The following is a 19,821-nucleotide window of genomic DNA, read 5'->3' as shown; positions in this document are numbered from 1 at the left end:
TTGACAAAAATATTTAAATTTTGCCGCTCTATAATATTGATTCCGTTAAAATCATAACATTTTAAAGATAATTTCTGTTGACAAAATTTTCAACAGTTTGCAAAGTTATTTTGTACAGAAAAAAACTGAATTTGTTTCAAGCAAATATTCCCCACCAGTCAATAATATTTATATTAAGAAATTCATTTAGATTTTTATAAGGTTAGAAAAGAATGCAAAAAAGTAAAAAAAAAAAAAATACTGCCTAATTGTTTCCAAACTTTATTCAGAAATACTGAGTTTCACAAAGTGAAAGAAATGGAACAAAAGCAGTGCGTTTCAGCTGTAAAATTATAATTGTTTTTAATAATATTCATATTTAACTGTGGAAAAAGTATACATCTTTATCTGAGAGTTTTTCACATATATTTTGTATTTATAATTAAAATTAAATCACTCTTTTTGCTTTGAAGTAAAGGTTTTTTAAAGCGTGTTATTGTATTAATCAGCTTTAGCTTTACCTGAGCTTTTTCAGTCACTGTGAAATGATACTACCTTGGTATCACATTAATTGCAACTATATTTAACTTATCACATTTAAATGTATTATTTTAAATAAACACTCAATGTATAGTAAGATTGTCAGCGGTTAATGAATAAGATAGTAAATAGCTCAACGGGGAAGATTTTGGACTTCAAGCCTTCACTTTTCTCTGTTAATGGTTCATTTTTGACAGTGCAAACAAAGTGTTTTAAAGCTGTTATGACTGCATGAGATTTCTAGGCAGTTTGGTGCAATGTAAACATACAGAACCAAACAAAGATGTGGCGTTTTGTGAAATGTTAGATGTTAAATACAGGTATAGTGTTGTGTGAAGACAAATGCACAGGAATGAGAACCATCCAAAGACTGTTCCTAACCAAACTCAGATCTGACAGCAACACAGTATTGAAGTGGTCTTCCATCAACACACATGGCTCACACATTTCATGGATTTGGTGGGGGGTCTGGAGAATGGGGGGGGTTGGGTGAATGGGTGATACTGAAAGTGGTGTGAGACACTATCTCTGTGGTTTGAGTGACAGCGAGGCCCAAGTTGGGACCATGCTGGACCAACAGATATGAGCTCACCAGACTTATCTCCCCCTCCCACAGCTCATCAACTAAACCCCCCCCGATGCCCACCATAGAACCTGCAGGGACTCAAGGAAGGATGTTAGTGTCACTAAAGTAAACTGCCAGTCGTTTATTTGTGGATTATGATGCAGGATTAAAAGAGTTATCGTTGCACACATGGCACCAACGTTTTCGTGTCAGTCAATTAAAATGAAGATGACTGCGAATGAAACATTCACTTAAGGCTTTATCTGACAAACACAAGAGGAAAAGAGGACCAAAAAGGCAAAAAAAAATCCAAACTTTAGATGGAAACAATAAAAAATCCCAAGTTTTATGTACACACGTGTCTGTAATATTTTGTTTCCCTTTGGGCTAATGTCCAGCTGGTTGGTCTGTTTTGCCAAATATTGCCATTATCAGTGTGTGATGAGTGTGCAGTTTACCAGTGTAGGCAATGAACCTATCTCCAGCAGTAGTAACTGAATGACAGAAGAAGTTGTAAAAGCATCAGCTGCAGCAGACCAGAGTCGCTCTGAGGGTGACCTCAGTTCACCCGCTCTCAAAGTCTCCCAGGTCTGAGTGTTACTCCTGAGAGGGAAGAAGAACGTTTCAGAAAAAGGACGAAGGGGATGAGTAGATACCGCATCTGATCAAGTGGAACGAGGGACTGGAAGACTTGGGAGCATGGATGAAAGACACAGAGCTGTTGTTGTGGTGATTCTGTTCCTCGCCCTTGTAGGTGAGAATGTGGGAGACATGTTGGCGTAAGTGGAACAGATTGGAGCAGTGATGGATGTTCCTCTAGTCCTCTTAGGTTTGCCAGCATACGGGCAGATTCTGCTGGATGTGTGTGCTTCCTGCCACGCTAATGCCACATGTGAGGACAAACTAGACGGCTCTGGCAAGGTTTGTAACTGCAAGTACGGCTTTGTTGGAAATGGAAGAACTTTCTGCCAAGGTAATCCTTTTTTAAATTCTCTACAGTAATTAAGCATTTTTATCTAGATGCTTTATGTCACCACACTAAATTGAAAACTGGATTAAAAAAATAATTTTAAAATTCACTTCTGTCAATCATTCAATCTGTTTTTGCTAAAGAATATGGTTTAAATCTGTTTGAGTAAAATATTTACATATGCAAACAAATTCGCTGAGGTGATCAATAATTCTGTTTGGTAAATTGCATTTCTAGTTACTCTTATACTGCTGGTTTTATCATCAATGTTTCCGCTGGTTTATAAACCTTCTCTTTACTCCAATTTAGTGGTTTCTAAAACAGCTTTTATTACATGCTCCCATTAAATCCACTGTGATACACTGAAGCACTAGTTTTTACCAAAATCTAAAGAAGCTAATGGTTGTGTCAGTAATAAGAAACGTTCATCAAAATCAGAAATCACTGAACACACGACCTTTAATAACATGTAGGAATTTTCAAAATTAAACGTTTTCACGGTAGTTCTAGAAACCGCATGGAAGGCAAGAGGTGGAGAATAGACCTGCAAGAAAAAACATTGTCAACATTATTTCCCTCCCTTTCTGAGTTTAATTTGATTATATGATGTCATTGCTGTTCAGCAGTTTCACGTATAGTCAAGGCGGAATTCAGTCGGACAGCTGAGAAGGGGTTCCTGAAAAAACGGGCAGGTGCTCGGTTGCCACCCAACTGGATGCACAGAGAAGAAGCATGTTTTGGGTGCTTTTTTCCCCTATTAGCAATGGTTCAAACTCATGCATCACTTGGATTTTTCAAAGTGTGAGTTTTTATGACACCAGGAGTACTGAATATATTCCCAGAAGGCATGCAAAATTGAAAAAAGAACCAAATCCGGGAGATAGAGGGAAAAAAATGCTGCAAAGTCCTTCACAATAATGAGGAGGATTTGACATTTAAATATTTTTAACGTCCATATTTAACCTTATTCTTTCAAGTTGTGTAAAGACCCACTTCAATGAAAAATGTGTTTTGAACAAGTTCTTGTTGCATTTTTCTGGTAATGGTCATCATATGTAAAGAAAATTAGGCTTAAAATGGCATTCCTGAGTATTTCTTTATTCAAATCATTGTGAATCAGGAGCAGACAGAAAATGCTATTTGAGATATAGGTTGTTTGTTAGGTAGAAAATACTGGGAGGGCCACAAACTCCCTGCTAAGCTCCATACTGATGCATCCACTTGCAGACGACTAGATCCATGCGTCTTTGTTTTCTTCATCTGAGCTGAAATCTGGATCACAAATGTACTGCTTGATGGGATTTTTGTTCCAACATTATTGTTAGGTTGTTAGTGTGAGAGACTGTTAGCTAACAGGAAAGAGTTTAAACAAATGGATGACGGGGAGTGAGGAAGGGTTTACTCTGCACCAACAGTTCCGCCCACAACTCAGAGGTGATTTTCTAATCAACGACTGCTGCTCTGCAGAAACTATGTCCTAGTAAAAGATAGAGGGGTTTTTCCTGATGGCTACCAACAGCATAATCATATTTAAAAGACTACAGGGAATATTTTTAAAATAGATCAAAAGGTGATTGGAGAGGAATTTTAACCCAAAAAACAAACAAACAAAAAAACCTAAGAGATAAGCACGAAATTAAACTGTAAAGAAAAGTGAGACAAAGGCCCCCTCAGGGGCAAATTACCCAGAACATCTGATCTGTTTGCTAACAGCGGTTTTAATCCTATTTTATATCTCTTTTATCCTGTTTTACCATTAGCCTGCATTAAGCCCTTTGTGATCTTCTCTGAAAAAAGTGCTTTACAATAAATGTCATTTATTTACTAAATGTTTCCAAAATCTAAAATTATATGTCTGCATATATATATTTTACTAGTCGAAAGACAAGTCAATGTATGAATCTTTTTAATTATTTTTCTTTCCAAAGCTCAAGTAAATTAACCCACAGAACTATATTGTGATCATCACTTTATCAGCAAATGAACATATAAAGTCAGTTGGGGATTAAATAACATTCTCCATTATTCAAACACATTGGGGGATCATATTTTATACATTTGTACTACAGCCACTTCAAAGATTTTTATTTTAAGTCCCACTCCAATGATCTTTTGATCTATTCAAATCAATCAAATTAATCCAACTTTATTTTTATAGCAATGTTCCTATATAAACATAACACAAAGTGCTTTGCATTAAGTTTAAACAACTAAATAATATTTTATAATAATATAAAATTACTAATATTGCAAAAAGCATTCCCAGTGGTCTTTAATTACACCATTTTTAGCCCAAATCCAAAACCTGTGTTGTTTTCTTGGAGATAGTTTCTGCCGAGCAGACGTAGTTCATTGGAAGTAGTTAATTTGCCTCTGAATTGTGGGCGGGGTCCCACTTTCTCCACCCTGTTGCCAATAGCTCAGAGCAGTGAGCTTGTGGTCCGCCCAGAGTATTTTCTATGTCACAAATACACCCTTTTCAAAAGGCATTTTTTCATTTGCTTCTGATTCAGAGTGATTTTTTATCTCAATTTTCTTCGTATGTGTCCTCCATTATCAGAAAAATGCCACAAGAACATATTAAAAACAACAAAAATGTGATTTCCATTGGAATCGATCTTTAAGACTTGCTAAACCAGGAGGGGTGTCTGAATGTTTTGTGTTGTGCTTTTTTACTTGTTTTTTTTTCCCCTCCTCAGATAAGGATGAGTGTCAGATTGGAGCCAGTAAGATTTGTGGGCAGCACACCACCTGTCACAACACGTTTGGCAGCTATTTCTGCACCTGCTTGGCTGGGTACAGCCCCTCCAACAACATGAACATCTTCATCCCAAATGATGGGACCCACTGCCAGGGTGAGCTCAACGGCTGGGCCTTTTTAGAAACAAATACTATCACATGAATTATTATTATTCTGACTTAAATCCATACCTTTGCATAAATTCAGTGCAACTATGAAAAGAGCAAACACACTGTTGGGTTGAAAATGTCTTTTTGGTCAATTGCAGACATCGATGAGTGCAGGATCACAGGGATCTGCAGAGAGGGCGGTCAGTGCAGGAATCTGGAAGGCAGTTTTGACTGTAGCTGCCAAAAAGGCTACCGAGTCCGCAATGGACATGAGCCTTTCAATCCACAGAGAGGCAATGCCTCCTGCCAAGGTAAAAGGAATTCAATAGGTTTGGAACCAGTATTATTTAAATTTTTATGTGAAAGACACAATTTTTCTATTGTTTGTGTCCGTTTTAGTGCAAATTCTGTCATAAGTTGCCCTTTTTTGGTCGGTGAGCAGCTGGTAATAAATCATGTTTTCTGAAAAGCCTGTAGTTGAGTCATTTCCTTAGGAACATTAATGTTAAAATATTTACTTCCACTCAATAGTTTTCAAGAATCTTGATTACAACCTTTTGGCCACTTAACCAGCCTCTGACTGTGATGACAAAGGTTTATATACTTTAAAAGTGTGCATCTAGATCTTTGTTAGGAGAAATGGTTCTTCTGAAGTTTCCATGTTCCCCTTCCTCTCAGTGGTTGACTGTGGCTGGCCGAGCGCAGTGGAGGACACGGTGCTGGTGTCCACCACAGGGACCACGTATGACAGTATGGCCACGTTTGCCTGTGATGAAGGGTATGTGTGGAAAAGTGGAGGCAACAAATCGGTTTGTGCAGCTGATGGACTGTGGAAAGGCCCCTCTTTGGTCTGTGAAGGTAAAATACAACTCTTTCTAAAGTTGGGTTAAATGTTTGACCCACAGTAAACAATGTTTTTACATTAGCAAACAAAGTTCAATTAACTTGACAGATTTTTTGTTTCAGAATAATATCTTAGTACTAAAAATTATTTCAAAGTAATTTGGGGCTAAATGGTTTATAATCTCTTAAGCAGACAGCCAAAAACATAAGTGAACATGATCCTGTCAAGAACTGGTGATGCAGGACCCAAAATGCAGGAGACTGGGCTTGGTGGCAGAAGCATTAACATTTTCTAAATAAACTAAAGAATGGCGAAACCCATGGAGAAAGAAAAGGGTGACATAGCATATGACCTGGCCACCTTCAATCCAGCAGGAGAAAAGAAATCCAATCAAATCAAGCTAAAGCCAAGTCAAGTTTTCTTTAGTGAAACATTCTGGGGGAAAAAATCCAGAAGTAAATATCAACAAAACACAAGAAGTGAGGTTTACTTCAGGCCAGTCCTAAATTCTTTGCTATCATAATCACCTTCCTATGACTGTATAAATAAATAGTGGATGTGTGATGTCATCTACAGCGTTGAACAAAAAGAAAAGGAAATAGCAAGAATCCAGTTGAATTAGCACAACCACAGGGATTGTGTTTAAAAAAATGCTTTAGTTTTTTACATTTTTATGCAATCTTTTTGTTCAACCCATGGAATAAAAGCTAAAAGTCTGCACTTCAATGGCATCTGAGTTGTTTTATTTAAAATTCACTGTGGTAATACACAGAAACAAAATTGGAAAAAATGTGTCTCTGTCCAAATATTTATGGTCCTGACTGTATTTTCTGAACATAAAGGAGTTTTTTGGACCATCCTGAAAGAGTTCAGGGCAAAGCATGGACATCAGATCAGACCATTCATTTACCCTATGAATGAATGACTATCAATCCGCTCAGAGTGATTATTTATTATTGCCTGTGAGCCTTCATCCAGTCATTCTCGTTCCATGTCTGTGGTACGTTTCATTCCCTGTAGAGATCATGTGTGGAAATCCTCCTTTAATTGAATCAGCTGATCGAGTATGGAACAATAACTCAGCTCCCGGCAGCACTGTGCTCTATTACTGTAAAGAAGGCTTTTATAACATGGGAGGAATGAACCTTTCTGTCTGTAATGAAAACGGTTTTTGGACACCTGCAACTCTGTCATGCCGAGGTAAACCACTTTGATCTGTTTTACAAATATCAAAAAGATGGGACACTGATTACTGTGTTTTTATATAACTGGTGTTAGATTCATTTTTTTTAATTCTAGATTTGTGTTAAATAGTGTTCATCCAGAACTGGAAATTATAGTTCTTAAGAGGAACGTGTAAAAATAACAGCTCTAGAAGCAGACGTTCTCATTTCATCATGAAGAAGAAGGCACAGCCAACATTCACAGTTCTGTTCAAGAGTTCCAGTTCTTATTCTGTTCACTTACTTAGGCCATTATTATACACTTAGTTGGATTATGATGATCTGGAATGTTTAAAATGAGGCTAAGTTTAAAAAATCAACTCAATGTTTTGGATCTCAATGTTATGGTTCATTACTAATGTATTAAAATGTCATCTTTGTTCCCTTTAAATCCTCAATTATATCTAAATGTTTTATGAAAAAAAAATAAGTTTTTAAAAAATAAGTTTTTAAAAATCCTTTTCAAAAATCAAAATGTATTAAATTTCCATTATATCAAAAACAAATCCAGTCAGTGGCAGTGATTTTAAGCCTTAGTTTGGAAGTGGATTTGACCTTTTGTAAATAATTTACCTTAGTTTGATGTCATACATCTCTCTATGGCGCCTTGAGACAACATGAACCTTCACTTTATTAACAAACCAAATTGAACTAAACTGAAAATAAGCCCACGCTCAGTGTAATCAGATTTTTTAGTAGGTAACAGTAACAGTATTTTTTATTAAGAGTAATTATCTTCTAAAGTTTAATTGAAGCTCTGGACGGAATTTTTTGCCAGTTTTTAGAGTATATTAAAGAAAACAGATTCAAAAGTCTTTCAGAAAACATGTCAAAACCAATGTGAGAATTTAAAAAGATTAGTAATTTCCAAAAGAAGTTGAATTTTAAAAGATTTGACACATCTAAAGAATTTTGTTAGAATTCTTTCCCAGCATAAACTTTATTTTCTTTACTATCCTGCAGTCTTACAACAGTCTGTATGGGTGAGAACACACTTCCTTATTTAGTTTGTCAGTTGTTCTTAAAAGGACCTTGCTAAACAAACTCATGCCCCACCACGACTGCTTAGATAGACTCTGTTTCCCCAACAAAAATGTATGACAAAACTTTAGAAAATTTGAACAGGTTTTTCTAAGAACTTGAATGAGAAAGATAAAACTTTCTGCGAACATAAAACATGTGAAAGTCTGTTTTAATTTAATATAATTTGACTTTGAGGGTGCGTTTCCGATGAGAAGTAAAAAGTTACTTTGGTTAGAATTGTCTAATAAAAACACACAAAGGCAATTTAATAGGTCAAATAACACTTTTTCCACAGTGAAACATGGTGGAGGTCTAATCATGTTGGGGCCCTGCATTGTTACCTTGTCTCCAAATGATTAGACTGCATCAAAAATCACAAGAAAGCTGAGACGTTGTTTGGAAAACCACCACCACAAAAGCAGAATCAACAAGATTAGTTATTAGTCCTCAGTGATTAGGGGTAACATACTTACACTTTAGAGATGGGAATGATATGAAATAGCAGAACTGTATGGATGGAAATGCTGTGGTTTAAAACTGCACCAATTTACGCTTGCTTCTGATTGATTAAGACTTTCCATTCCTGCAATGCTAACAATGCTAAACATCAATATTTTGTTGTTTTTTTATTGTTTGCTTTGGTCTGTGAAACTATTAATAACCTTTTAACTGGAATCTAATCTTGTTCTAGAGGTTTTGTGTGGAGAACCTCCTTTTCTGCCTCACACTGGGCTGCTGTGGAACGGCAGCTCCACCCTTGGGAGCACAGTAACGTACATTTGCCATGTAGGGTTTTATCACAGTGAGGGAGTCAGTGTGTCAGTGTGTACAGATAATGGTTATTGGACAAAGCCTGACATTTTGTGCAAAGGTAAAATGCCTTGAAATGAAACCTCCTTTCGCTCTTCAGGCACACCTTTTCAAGCCGTGCTAAACGATTTGTTTTTGTAGAGGTTGACTGTGGTGAGCCCCCACCCATCCCTCACTCAGTCATGCTGTGGGATAAATCTTCCTCTGTGGGCTCCCGAGTTTCCTATAAGTGTGACCAAGGATATGTCAGTATTGGGGACAGAAATGAGTCCGTTTGTACTGTGAGTGGAGACTGGAGAGGCGCCTCTCTAACCTGTCAAGGTGATAATCATGTTCATCTATATGTAAGTGTAATGCCATATTTTTGCAGCACCGACTGTATATGTAGTGTCTTGTTTGTGTCTTTGTCATTGGTCCAACCAGGTGTCAATGCTCTACAATGATTTGCTGTGCTTTTATTGTAGAAATCCGTTGTCAGAAGCCCGTTTCTAAAGTGCACTCTAAAATGCTATGGGATGGCAAATCACACGCTGGCAGTGTGATCTATTACAGCTGTGAGGACGGATTTTACACCAGAGGCTTGAGGAATTACTCAGTCTGTGGAGAAAATGGACAGTGGGAGGATGTTGATCTGTGGTGTGAAGGTGCTCTATTTAAAATCCACATAACTAACGCTTCTGCTTAGGTTTTTTCTTGTTCCATTAAACTGCAGTTTGTGCTAACTCCTGTTTTTATGCAGAAATAAGCTGCGGCCCCCCACTAATTCTCTCCAACACTAAGCTGCTGTGGGATGGTAGGAGCTCACCGGGCAGCGTTGTGCTGTATGAGTGTGTGGATGGATTTTATCAGGAAAGTGGAAATCACATTTCAACATGTTCAGTAACAGGAGAGTGGGGGGAAGTGACAATAAAATGCAAAGGTAGAGTATAGATCTCTTTATTTCCTTGGGAGGGACCCGATTTTTCCATGGAAGCATGTGACTGACATGTTTCTGCTACTGGACTGACAAACCTTGCATGCTTTGCTGTGCTTGTTGTGTTATTGACATGTATTTTTCAGCATCTGCTTAACTTCCTCCCCTGACTGTTAGGTATAGATTTTCTGTCTCTTTTGGGTGCATGCCAATAATAAAATCTTCAGTTTTTAACTGAAGACATCTATTTTTTCACAAATATAATCATACAGCTGCTCTATTTCCGCAGCTCTATGTGGCCCGGTCCCCTTTCTTAACAACTCCGAGGTGGTGTGGCATAACAGAAGCGTTGTGATCCATCGCTGCACAGCCGGATTTCACAGCTGGAGGGGAAGCAACATGTCTGTGTGTGACAGCTCAGGAGTGTGGCAGAGAGCGACTCTCAAATGTATAGGTGAGCATGAACATACAGGAATTTCCAAAATCTCAGGTAACTTTTGAAACTTTATCTGAACTATGTCTCTGCCAAGTATTTGATTTATTGCTGATTTTGTAGGTTAGCCCACTTTAAAAGGAATTGACAATGTGTCATTCTAATTATCACTTCTGTTCATTTAAACAGTGTGGTAAAACCCATATAAGGATACATTTTGGTCCTCTCTTCTTTACAAAAGAAAATTTTGGAGAGATTTGGTTACTGTCGCTTAGCAACTCTGAGCTTCAGCTCTCTTCATGGTTTTTCTAGAGGTAGAGGTCCAAAGACTGGCTGGTACATGGGTATTGTCAGGGTTCTGACCTTTTCCTTAATAAAGAGAAGAACCACACAGAAGATGAGAATTTTTGCTAGACTTCTGCAGAAGGAGAATTGGTCTGTGACAGCGCGAACTGTCACAGAGGAGTTCTGTTATCCTAGTGCATGGAGCCTTCTTTTGTTGAAAACTGAAGGTTGCAGACATGAATGTGGGTCATTTAATCAGAAACAATAGGAACATCATATTCTTGTACAATCTGAACTTTTCAAGTCATTGTTTTCTTACTGAAAGACAGAAATGAAACAATCATATTAGGGAGATTATAGTGTGCAAGCAAATGATAATTATATAACTCTAACAGCTATGTCCATCCTCCAATCTACACAGTGAAGTAGCAAAACTCCCTCAAAGCATAATGTTTCCACCTCTGTGCTTAACAGTGGGGATGGTGTTCTTGGGGTCATTAACAACATTTCTCTTCCTCCAAACACAACAATTTGAGTTGGTGCCAAGGAGCCCCGTTTTGGTCTCATCTGACCACAGCACCTTCTCCCAATCACTCTCTAAATCATGAAGCTTTTCATTGGCAAACTTCAGGTAGGCCTGAACATGTGACTTCTAAAGCAGGGCTACTGCAGGATGTTAAACCACTGCAGTGTTAAGTATTAAAAAGGATTTCCTTGGTAACTTTGGTTCCAGCTGCTCTGAGATCATCAACTAACTCATGTCGTGTTGTTTTAGGCTAATTTCTCACTTTTCTAATGATCATGGAAACCTCACCAGATTAGATCTGGTTTGGAGCCCCAGACCTATAGGTGGATTGATGGTCATGTTCTTGTGTTTTGTCCCAGTTGCAACAACAGTTGTCCCCTTAAGCCCCAACCATTTGCTGATGGGTTTGTAGTCTATTTGGGTCTTGTGCAGGTCTATAATCTTCTCCCTTAAATCCACTGAAAGCTCTGAAGTCTTTCCATGTTGAAGAGTTTGGGGTCTGACTGATGGACTGATTCTGTGGACAGGTGTCTTTTCTACGAGTGATTCATCCAAACAGGTGTCTTCAAATCAGGTGACATGCTGATTAGGAGAGTCTAACTGGTCTTTGGGAACCAGAACTCTTACTGATCACTAGGGGGTCAAATGTTTATTTCCCTTTGGGAAATGCAAATAAATGTATATAAATTATTTAAAGTGGATTTATTGATTTTTAAAAAACCTACAAAATTAGAAATGGATCAAATAATTCCTCCACTGTATTTTTATTGCAAAAACATATGGATGTATTTGTCATTTCAACACAGAAATAAAGCCTCCTATCAATGACCTGTTAATCTATAATGGAGATTGTCTGCAGTGGAAGGCTGAAAAGTACGAAAAGGACTCTGAGCTTTACAAGGTGAGACAAGAAAAGGTCATCTGCTATCTTTTAACTGTGAATCCTTGGGTGACACGCTGGGCTTCATCCATCCAGGTGATTTACACTGGATCCAGGGACTACCAGAGGTCCTTCCATGACAGAGGAAAACGCTACATAAACTCCAAAGCAGATCAGCTGGAGCTTTGCCTAAACCTCTATCCAGTCACAAACTATAGCATCTCAGTCACAGCAATGCTGGCTAAATTCACAGCAACCATCACCACCAACACTAGTTTACCAGGTACCTTCATTTATAGTCATTTGATAAAAATAAAAATTTCATCTGCAAGCTATAAATTCTAGTTATCATTTAGAATTATGTTTGATTACCTACCATTTTCCCATCATTGCTTTGTACATTTCATGTATAAGGTGATAAAAGTGTCTGAATTTATTTGAATATTTTCCAGTGCCTCCAGCACCAATTGTCTACTATGAAGAATTTGAGACTCGAGTGCCAATTTTGAGGCTACAGAGATGGCCGAACAGCCTGGATCTTATAAGGTAACCATAATGGTGATGACAAACAAAATTGGAAACTTGTGTTTGAACCTTTATACTGCGTTAAAGCATCTGTAAAGCAGTTACAAATAAATCCATTTTTTTGTGTTTACATGATGTATTCTTTGCTCTTACTTTGACAGTTTGTACCAAGTCTTTGTCCTTCCTGTAGAGGGGATTATGATGTTTGATTGTTCCGCTCCTGCAAGTTTGAATTCCTCAAGCACCTCCCTGTCAGAGTACATCACCGCACAGCTCGACATTCAAAATGTTGGGACACGAATCAATTTTACTCTCGGAGATGGATTCTTCTATGGGGGCTTCTATAACTCGCCACTGGAAAGTGGCAGGGACTACTACATAATCTTACGAGTTGTCAGTCAGTGGAAAACAGTGAGTTGCAACTAGTGTGTCTATAGAGTTTTGAGTCCAAAAGCAGTGCAAAGACTATCCTATTATTTTTTTTATTCAAGGCCTCAAAAAGCTGCTGTGCCCTGTGGGCCAAAGTAACAGGTAATTATGATTTTACCACCAATTACAACATCGTAACAGAGAAAAGAAATAGGAAGTACAAAACCTTACATGTAAGCGACCACGCACTGACATTTAAAGCTTCCTCCTGTCAGGTGCATCCCATGTTCTGAGGGTTTCATCCCTGTCTGCCGCTGCGTTCGTGGGAGGAATTACCTTGGTCATAGTCGGGGGATACAGTGTCACCTGGTATGCAAGACATGTGATTTGGTTGACTCAAACATCAAACAAAAAGGGTGAAATCCAGTAATCCTACATTAATGCGCTGTACTGGATGAGCTGTTTGACATGTTTTTGTGGCTTTTTTTATGATGGAGGACAGATATAAAGAACATAAAGACCAAAACTGTAATTTTTAATATTTCTTTATTCAGATTATTGGAAATCAGGAGCAGATGTTATTTGAAAAAGATTGTATTTGTGGCGTAGAAAATATGCTGGGTGGGCCACAAACACCCGGCTCCTCTTGTAGATGAGTAGATCCATGAACGTCTTTGTTTTCCTCGTCCGAACTGGCATCTGGCTAAAAAGTGTACGGCTGGATAGTTCCAGTCTTGCTCGCCGTTTGCACAGACAATGTTAGGTCGAGGGTGCGAGGGGCTTTAGCAGTACAGCCTGTGGAGCTCTCTTTAACGGGATGGGGGGCAGGGTTGCGCCGCACCAATGGTCCCGCCCACAACTCAAAGGCCAGTTTCTACTGAACCTCTGCCAATCTGCAGAAACTATGTCATAGAAAACAACACAGGTTTTTCAATGTTGGATAACATTGCCTTAATCATAAGACCACAGCAACGCTTTTACAGTAAATCTAAAGAGGACTGGAGTGGGTCTTTATCCAGATTACCTAGATTAAGTTATGGTAAATTATCTTTTCAGACTTGCTTTTTAAAAACCTTTTCTTTTTTTCTGCTTTTTTGCAGGTTTATCAGACGATATAAGTTTAGTATTTAGTGGTGATGAGCCAAATGGAATTAGACCTCTTAACTTTACATTAATAATAATAATAATAATTTTAGGGTAAATTAAAAAAAGTGTTTCTTTACTCAACACTGAGCTCAGAATAAAGGCACACAGCCAAAGATCACTGATAGGAAGATCAATTTGTTTTACTCCACACTCTTTAATCAAAATGTGTCAAATTCAGTTCATGTCCCTGTAAAGAACAACTACAAATGATTCAGACGAACTAGTTTTCTCCCTGACCGCTTCAGCCTGTGCTCTGCCGGCCCCACAAACACTAGTAGAAACAGAGCACATCCATGCACTGGGCGTTTGTTTTGCATCCGGAGCAGCTCCTTCATGTCCTTGCAGGAGCGCAGGCCAGGATCCCACCCAAAGCTCTCAACTGTGCACGCTTCCCACCATCACGTAAGTAAATGCAAATGCTTTGATTTCGGCGCTCCCGGATCCCACACGTCGTCCAGCTAAATATGCAGATAATAGACACCGACTCACTGTCTGCATGGCTGCAGCTGTTAGCAGCAGTGAAGGAGTAGGCCAGAGGGACAAATGCTTGCTAGTTTGGAATTGATTGGAGGTTGCTGTTGTACAGCCAGCACAGGAATGGTGCATTTAACTGAACGCTCTTTCCCTTCTGTGACTCAAAGCACAAGTCTCACGTCCTGGTTTGTGTCTGAAGCGCGAGACGCTTGGAGTTAGCTAGGTGCTGCTAAGCTAATTCAAAACGACAGTAACGCTGGATCGATCTTGACCTATGCAATAATAATAAAAACAATAGTAATATAAAGCAATAAAAAATAAAAAGCAATGTATCCACTTTAGATTAAAATACTGCTTTTTGTAATGTGGCTTAAGGACGTAATGCAACATGACGTTAGTCTTTCTACCGTAGCAACAGATATGTGGCTTTAAATTAATAGTTCAAACTTTTGTTTTTTATGAAGATAAAATGTGAGTTTAAACAGCAAAATTTATATAGCAAATAATTTTTAAGAACAATTTTAGTGTTAATTGTAGTGTAAAGTTGCAAGCGCTTGGATAGGATCATAGATTTTAATTATTAGTGACGCTGATAAGGGAACTTCTTACCCAAGACACAGTGGGACAAAAATAAAATAACTTTTTTTTGGTAAATAGTCACTAGTTGTGCAAGTTTTCCCACTTAAACATTTCATTATAGGTACACTTCAAATGTGAGGGGGGGAATCCAGAATTTTTTTGTCTGATTTTCAATAATTTGTAATGTAAATGAAGTATTAGGTCAATATTAAGTTCCGTATAGGACTTTGTTTTATACCTTTTATTGGAAAGGTCAGAAACGGTTGCTGGTGTTTGGGTTCATGCGGATCTCCTCCAGAACTCTGGTGTTTTGGGGTTGTTCCTGGGCATCACAGACTTTTAAAGATTTTCCACAGCATTGAATTGCTTCCTTTGTAGCCACTCGTTTGTTTCCCAGTTGACATGTTAAGGATCCTTGGCATGCTGAAAGATCCACCCATGTTTCACCTTCGATGCCTTTGCTTCTGGAAGGTTTTCACTCAAAATCTCTCCATACATGGACCCATTCATCCTTTCCTTTAATTGTAAAGAAGCGGCTCCAAAGTATGATGTTTCCACCCCCATGCTTCACAGTACTCATGGTGTTCTTTGGATGCATCTAAGCCAGGGGTCACCAACCCTGTGCCCGCGGGCAAATATTCAACAAACAACCACGGCATGTCTGTCAATGACAACAATATCAATTCTGAGATAAAGGTAGACAAAGAAAACCCAAATATGTAAACAAATATAACTTAAAAAATAATCACTAAAAGTAAGGGTCTATTACAAAAGTTTAAATAGATCAAATAAATTACACAATTTCTGGACATTCTTATGATTCATGTAATGTAAAGATTTTGAGAATAGGTTGAGGTGGTTGAGTAATCCATTAATGTGAGGATTAATATTCCTGTCTGTTTTTATTTACATTTATGTTTAAAAAGTTAAAATTAAGTTAAAGTTCTAAAGGTTTAAAAGTTTAGCTTTAGTGTGTTCAATAAATATTTATCTTGTTCGGCTGCAACCTAAAGTCTGTTTTGAAATTAGGCTCCCTCTGCAACTGAGTTTGACCCCCCCCTGTAATACGAGTCTAGAAAATTCATGCATGTTTTTGTGTGTAAAATGAGCAAATAAAAATAGGGCACACAAAAGGAAGTCCTCAAATTGTGTTGTTTTTTTGTTGTTTTTTTGGGGGGGGGGTAGGAGGTTTTTAGTGGCGCCCTTCATACCACTTGGTGCCCATGAAATAGCCCTCGGTCTCAAAAAGGTTGGTGAACCCTGATCTAAGCATTTCTTCTCCTGCATACACAAGTTGAGTTTTGACCAAAAACTTATAACCACATAGCGCTTTCCCAATCCTTTTCTGGATCATCCAAATGGTCTCTAGCAAACGTCAGACGGGCCTGGACATGCACTGGCTTTAGCAGGACACATCTGACACTACGGTATTTGAGGCCCTGGGGGCGTAGTGTGTTACTGATGGTAGCCTTTGTTACTTTGGTCCCAGCTCTCTGGAGGTCATTCATTAGGTCCCCCTATGTGCTTCTGGGATTGTTGTTCACCGTTGTTGTGACCATTTTGACCCACGGTTTGAGATTTTTCATGAACCACCAGACTGACGGAAATATTTAGTGGTCTTGTATAAATTACATTTTCCAAAAATTGCTCCCACACTTGATCACTTCACTCAGAATATCTGAACATCCCTCGCCCCCGTTTCATTTGCGACCAACAAATCACTAGTGGAGATGATGATGAACATAGTTGTTGTGGGTCCAAAGCCAATACTACTATGCAACATATTTCACACATCAAACCGTTATTCAGATAAATGACAACTACACACCTTTGATCAAACATTTCATAAAAAGACAAACATCAACTGAGCTTTAAAATCTTCTTGAAGTCACAAGGGGTTTGATTGAATGTGTGCTCGGATGTAGTAATAATAGACAACCAGCAGATGTCGCTATTTTTAACTGAAAAGATCCGAGCAGAGTGTCGATCTCAGCCCAGTTGTGTTGAAGTTGGTCAGTGTTTCACGAGGCGTAGACTAGAGTTTGCCATCACGAGGTAAAACAAAGAATAAAATTAACTGCTGCTCACCAGTTGCAGACTCAGTTATTTTTTTTTTTTATTCTGGTGCGGGTCTGTTCCAGGTCTTTGGCCTTGGCCATAGTGAAGCTTGGAGTGCGACTGTCTAAGTGTGTGGACATGTGCCTTTTTATACTGATAACCAGTTCAAACAGGTGTCATTAATACAGGAAATGAGTAGGGGATAGAAGAGCTAACAGGTCTGTGAGGAGCAGAATTCTGGCTTGTCTGAAGGTGACTTATTTTACTGAGACATTTACCAACTATTTCATTAAAAATCCTAAAGTTTGATTTCCTGGATTCTTATCTCCCATTCTTTCATTCTTAGTTTAAGTGTATCGAAGATGAAAATGACAGACCTCTTGTCTTTTTAGGAGGAAAATCCTCTGCTACACCTGCTTTCCCAAAAGAAAAAAAAGGAGTGCAGAAATGAAATCAATTCTGGATAAATGTGCGTTTCTCTCATATTTTTGTATAAAAACCAAAGCTCCATTCTAATTTGGAAACCACTCGTGCATGATCTCAGAGGAAAACCTTTCTGACATGCAGTGAAAACAAACCGTAAAGAAAACAAAATCTTGTTTTGCATGCTTTGCATAATGGTTTGCATGATTGACAGCGTGTTTAAAATAAGTGATGCGGTGTCTGGTTTTCCTCTGGTTAGGTGCGGCGCTCCTGTTGCTATTTTGTGGGTCACTATGGCTCAAAACCAAGTGATCCTGCAGTTCCACTTCGCCACGTTTGGGGACTCCATGCTGCAGAAGATGAACCTCCTGCGACACCAGAGACGTTTCTGCGATGTGACTGTGCGCATCAACCAGCTGGAGGTTCCAGGTCACAAGGTGGTGTTTGCTGCAGGCTCTTCGTTCCTGAGGGACCAGTTCATCCTTCAGCAAGACTCTAAAGAGGTCCAGATCTCTATGATCCAGGAGGCGGAAGTCGGTCGGCAGCTCCTGCTGTCGTGCTACACAGGCCAGCTGGAGTTTCCTGAGCTGGAATTGGTGCACTACCTGACAGTGGCAAGCTTCCTTCAAATGGGCCACATTGTGGAGCAGTGCACCCAAGCTCTGAGCAAGTTCATCAAGCCTGAGGCTTCACACCAGCTCAGGGTGGATGTGGACAGGAAGAGGGAGAAGAAGAGGCAGGAGGGTTTACCCTCGCCGGCACACAGAGAGCAGTCTCAGGTGCAGACTGTCCTGCAGAAGGAGGAGGAGGAGGTGGTGGAGGAGGAGGAGGAGGAAGACGAAGAGGAGGAAGAGATGGTGGTAGGCCAGGTTGAGGAAGACACTAATGATGACAGTGATGATGACGTTATAATCCAACCCAAAAGCCCTGTCCAGAGTTTGACCAGGCATTCCAGGCAGAGTATGGTGGAAAATGACATCACCATAGTGAAGGTGGAGTCTGTGTCAAACGCGGCAGAAACCTCCATCACGGGGAACTTCTCTGCCACGCCTCCCACAGCTCTGCAGTCCCCTGAGCCCCAACACTCCCTCATCAACTCCACGGTGGACAGTCGCTGCAGTGAGATGGCGGCTCCACCCGGCATGCCCAGGTACCCGCTCAGCCCCCCTCCCCAGTCCCCACCCGCAGAGAAACACAGCGGCCACCAGAGGAACTATGACAAGCCGCTGCAGTGGTACCACCAGTGCCCCAAGTGTGCCCGGGTCTTCCGGCAACTGGAGAACTACGCCAACCACCTCAAAATGCACAAGCTCTTCATGTGCCTCCTGTGTGGGAAGACCTTCACGCAGAAAGGCAACCTGCACCGACACATGCGGGTGCACGCCGGCATCAAGCCCTTCCAGTGCAAAATCTGCGGCAAGACCTTCACGCAGAAGTGCTCGCTGCTGGATCACCTGAACCTGCACAGCGGGGACAAACCGCACCGCTGCAACTACTGCGAGATGGTGTTCGCCCACAAGCCGGTGCTGCGCAAGCACCTCAAACAGATCCACGGCAAGAACAGCTTCGACAACGCAACAGAGGCAACCTGCACGAGGGGGGGCTGGAGTTTGATTTCTCCCAAGTATGAAGCTCCCGCCCCCCTTTTTAGTTTGAAATAGGATATCCTTTTTATAAATGTACAGCACTTTCGAAAGAGGGCCAGATCAGTAAAGCCGCTGTCAGCTTTACGATGACTAAATCACAGGTCTCAAACTCCAGGCATGAAGTAGGGGGGCCTATTTGATTTCCAACAAACCAAACACTGAAGCCCCTTATTGGCTAAACACACCTGACCCAGGTAATCAGCAGCAGATGAGGCAGGACTTTTATAAAAAACCAGCAGGATGCCGGCCGTCAAGGCCTAGAGCCTGAGACCCGTGAACTAAATGAAAGGATGGAGATGAGGGGCGGAAGAAGGCTATCCAGCTCTGCCTCACACTGTAGCTCCATTACTGTGGACTGTTTATTTTATTTTTGTCCAATGCCTTCATGTCATACTTGAACATTCAACATTGAAACACAAAAAAAAGTGTTAGAAAGTAGTTGAATCTATAAACCAGCATGTCTTTATGTTAGGAGAACAAATGCAGACAAACATTATTCCATTTAATGTTGTTCGGCTGTCTGTTTTACCTATGTAGATATGACGATATGAGCTTCATGCATAACGAAAAGTGTGGACACAAATGTTGATGTGTGATGCAAACATTGCTTTGTTTTTATAGACTTTATATCAGAGATCCATTTGGACCAAATGAAGTCCTGTGTTCATGGAATGGAAATAAAATGAATTTGTAATCCGTGTGGTGCAAGACAAAGATGTTTGCAGCCTTTGATGTGTGCGCAAAGCAGCTGGACAAGCTG

At 39.7% G+C, this 19,821-nt stretch overlaps 2 protein-coding genes across 9 annotated transcripts; both read left to right on the top strand.

Annotated features, from left to right (window-relative positions):
• The first annotated feature begins 1,535 nt into the window (after positions 1–1,535).
• Positions 1,536–13,925, top strand: susd1 (sushi domain containing 1). 8 transcript variants are annotated; one of them, XM_078952599.1, is made up of 18 exons: positions 1,544–1,838; positions 1,905–2,057; positions 4,754–4,909; positions 5,063–5,215; positions 5,583–5,762; positions 6,769–6,948; positions 8,686–8,865; positions 8,946–9,125; positions 9,269–9,448; positions 9,544–9,723; positions 10,007–10,171; positions 11,768–11,862; positions 11,938–12,124; positions 12,294–12,387; positions 12,528–12,777; positions 12,858–12,897; positions 13,011–13,104; positions 13,836–13,925. In XM_078952599.1, the coding sequence occupies exons 1-18, from the start codon at positions 1,784–1,786 to the stop codon at positions 13,864–13,866; spliced, it is 2,553 nt and encodes an 850-aa protein (XP_078808725.1). In that variant the 5' UTR covers positions 1,544–1,783; the 3' UTR covers positions 13,867–13,925. The 8 variants fall into 8 exon arrangements, 7 of the variants coding, with proteins under 7 accessions (XP_078808728.1, XP_078808725.1, XP_020561866.1 ...); XR_013658092.1 differs by having other exon boundaries at positions 12,858–13,104; XM_020706207.2 differs by lacking the exon at positions 13,836–13,925 and having other exon boundaries at positions 9,544–9,597; positions 13,011–13,261.
• zbtb26 (zinc finger and BTB domain containing 26) lies at positions 13,836–19,775 on the top strand. The gene is made up of 2 exons (XM_078952603.1): positions 13,836–14,283; positions 17,675–19,775. The coding sequence occupies exon 2, from the start codon at positions 17,709–17,711 to the stop codon at positions 19,074–19,076; it is 1,368 nt and encodes a 455-aa protein (XP_078808729.1). The 5' UTR covers positions 13,836–14,283; positions 17,675–17,708; the 3' UTR covers positions 19,077–19,775.
• The last annotated feature ends 46 nt before the right edge of the window (positions 19,776–19,821 follow it).

The sequence above is a fragment of the Oryzias latipes genome, chromosome 9, assembly GCF_053564925.1.
Source record: "Oryzias latipes strain Hd-rR chromosome 9, Olatipes_Hd-rR_3.1".
In the NCBI taxonomy this organism is placed as follows: Eukaryota; Metazoa; Chordata; class Actinopteri; order Beloniformes; family Adrianichthyidae; genus Oryzias; species Oryzias latipes.
This window is presented reverse-complemented; position numbering and strand designations above follow the sequence as displayed.

Excerpts from the sequence above, each read along its gene's own strand:
- zbtb26 (XM_078952603.1), top strand. The coding sequence starts at position 17,709 with ATGGCTCAAAACCAAGTGATCCTGCAGTTCCACTTCGCCACGTTTGGG.
- susd1 (XM_020706206.3), top strand. The coding sequence starts at position 1,784 with ATGGATGAAAGACACAGAGCTGTTGTTGTGGTGATTCTGTTCCTCGCC. Across the intron at positions 6,949-8,685 it reads TGCAACTCTGTCATGCCGAG|AGGTTTTGTGTGGAGAACCT; the intron begins GTAAACCACTTT and ends ATCTTGTTCTAG. Across the intron at positions 12,125-12,293 it reads CACCAACACTAGTTTACCAG|TGCCTCCAGCACCAATTGTC; the intron begins GTACCTTCATTT and ends AATATTTTCCAG.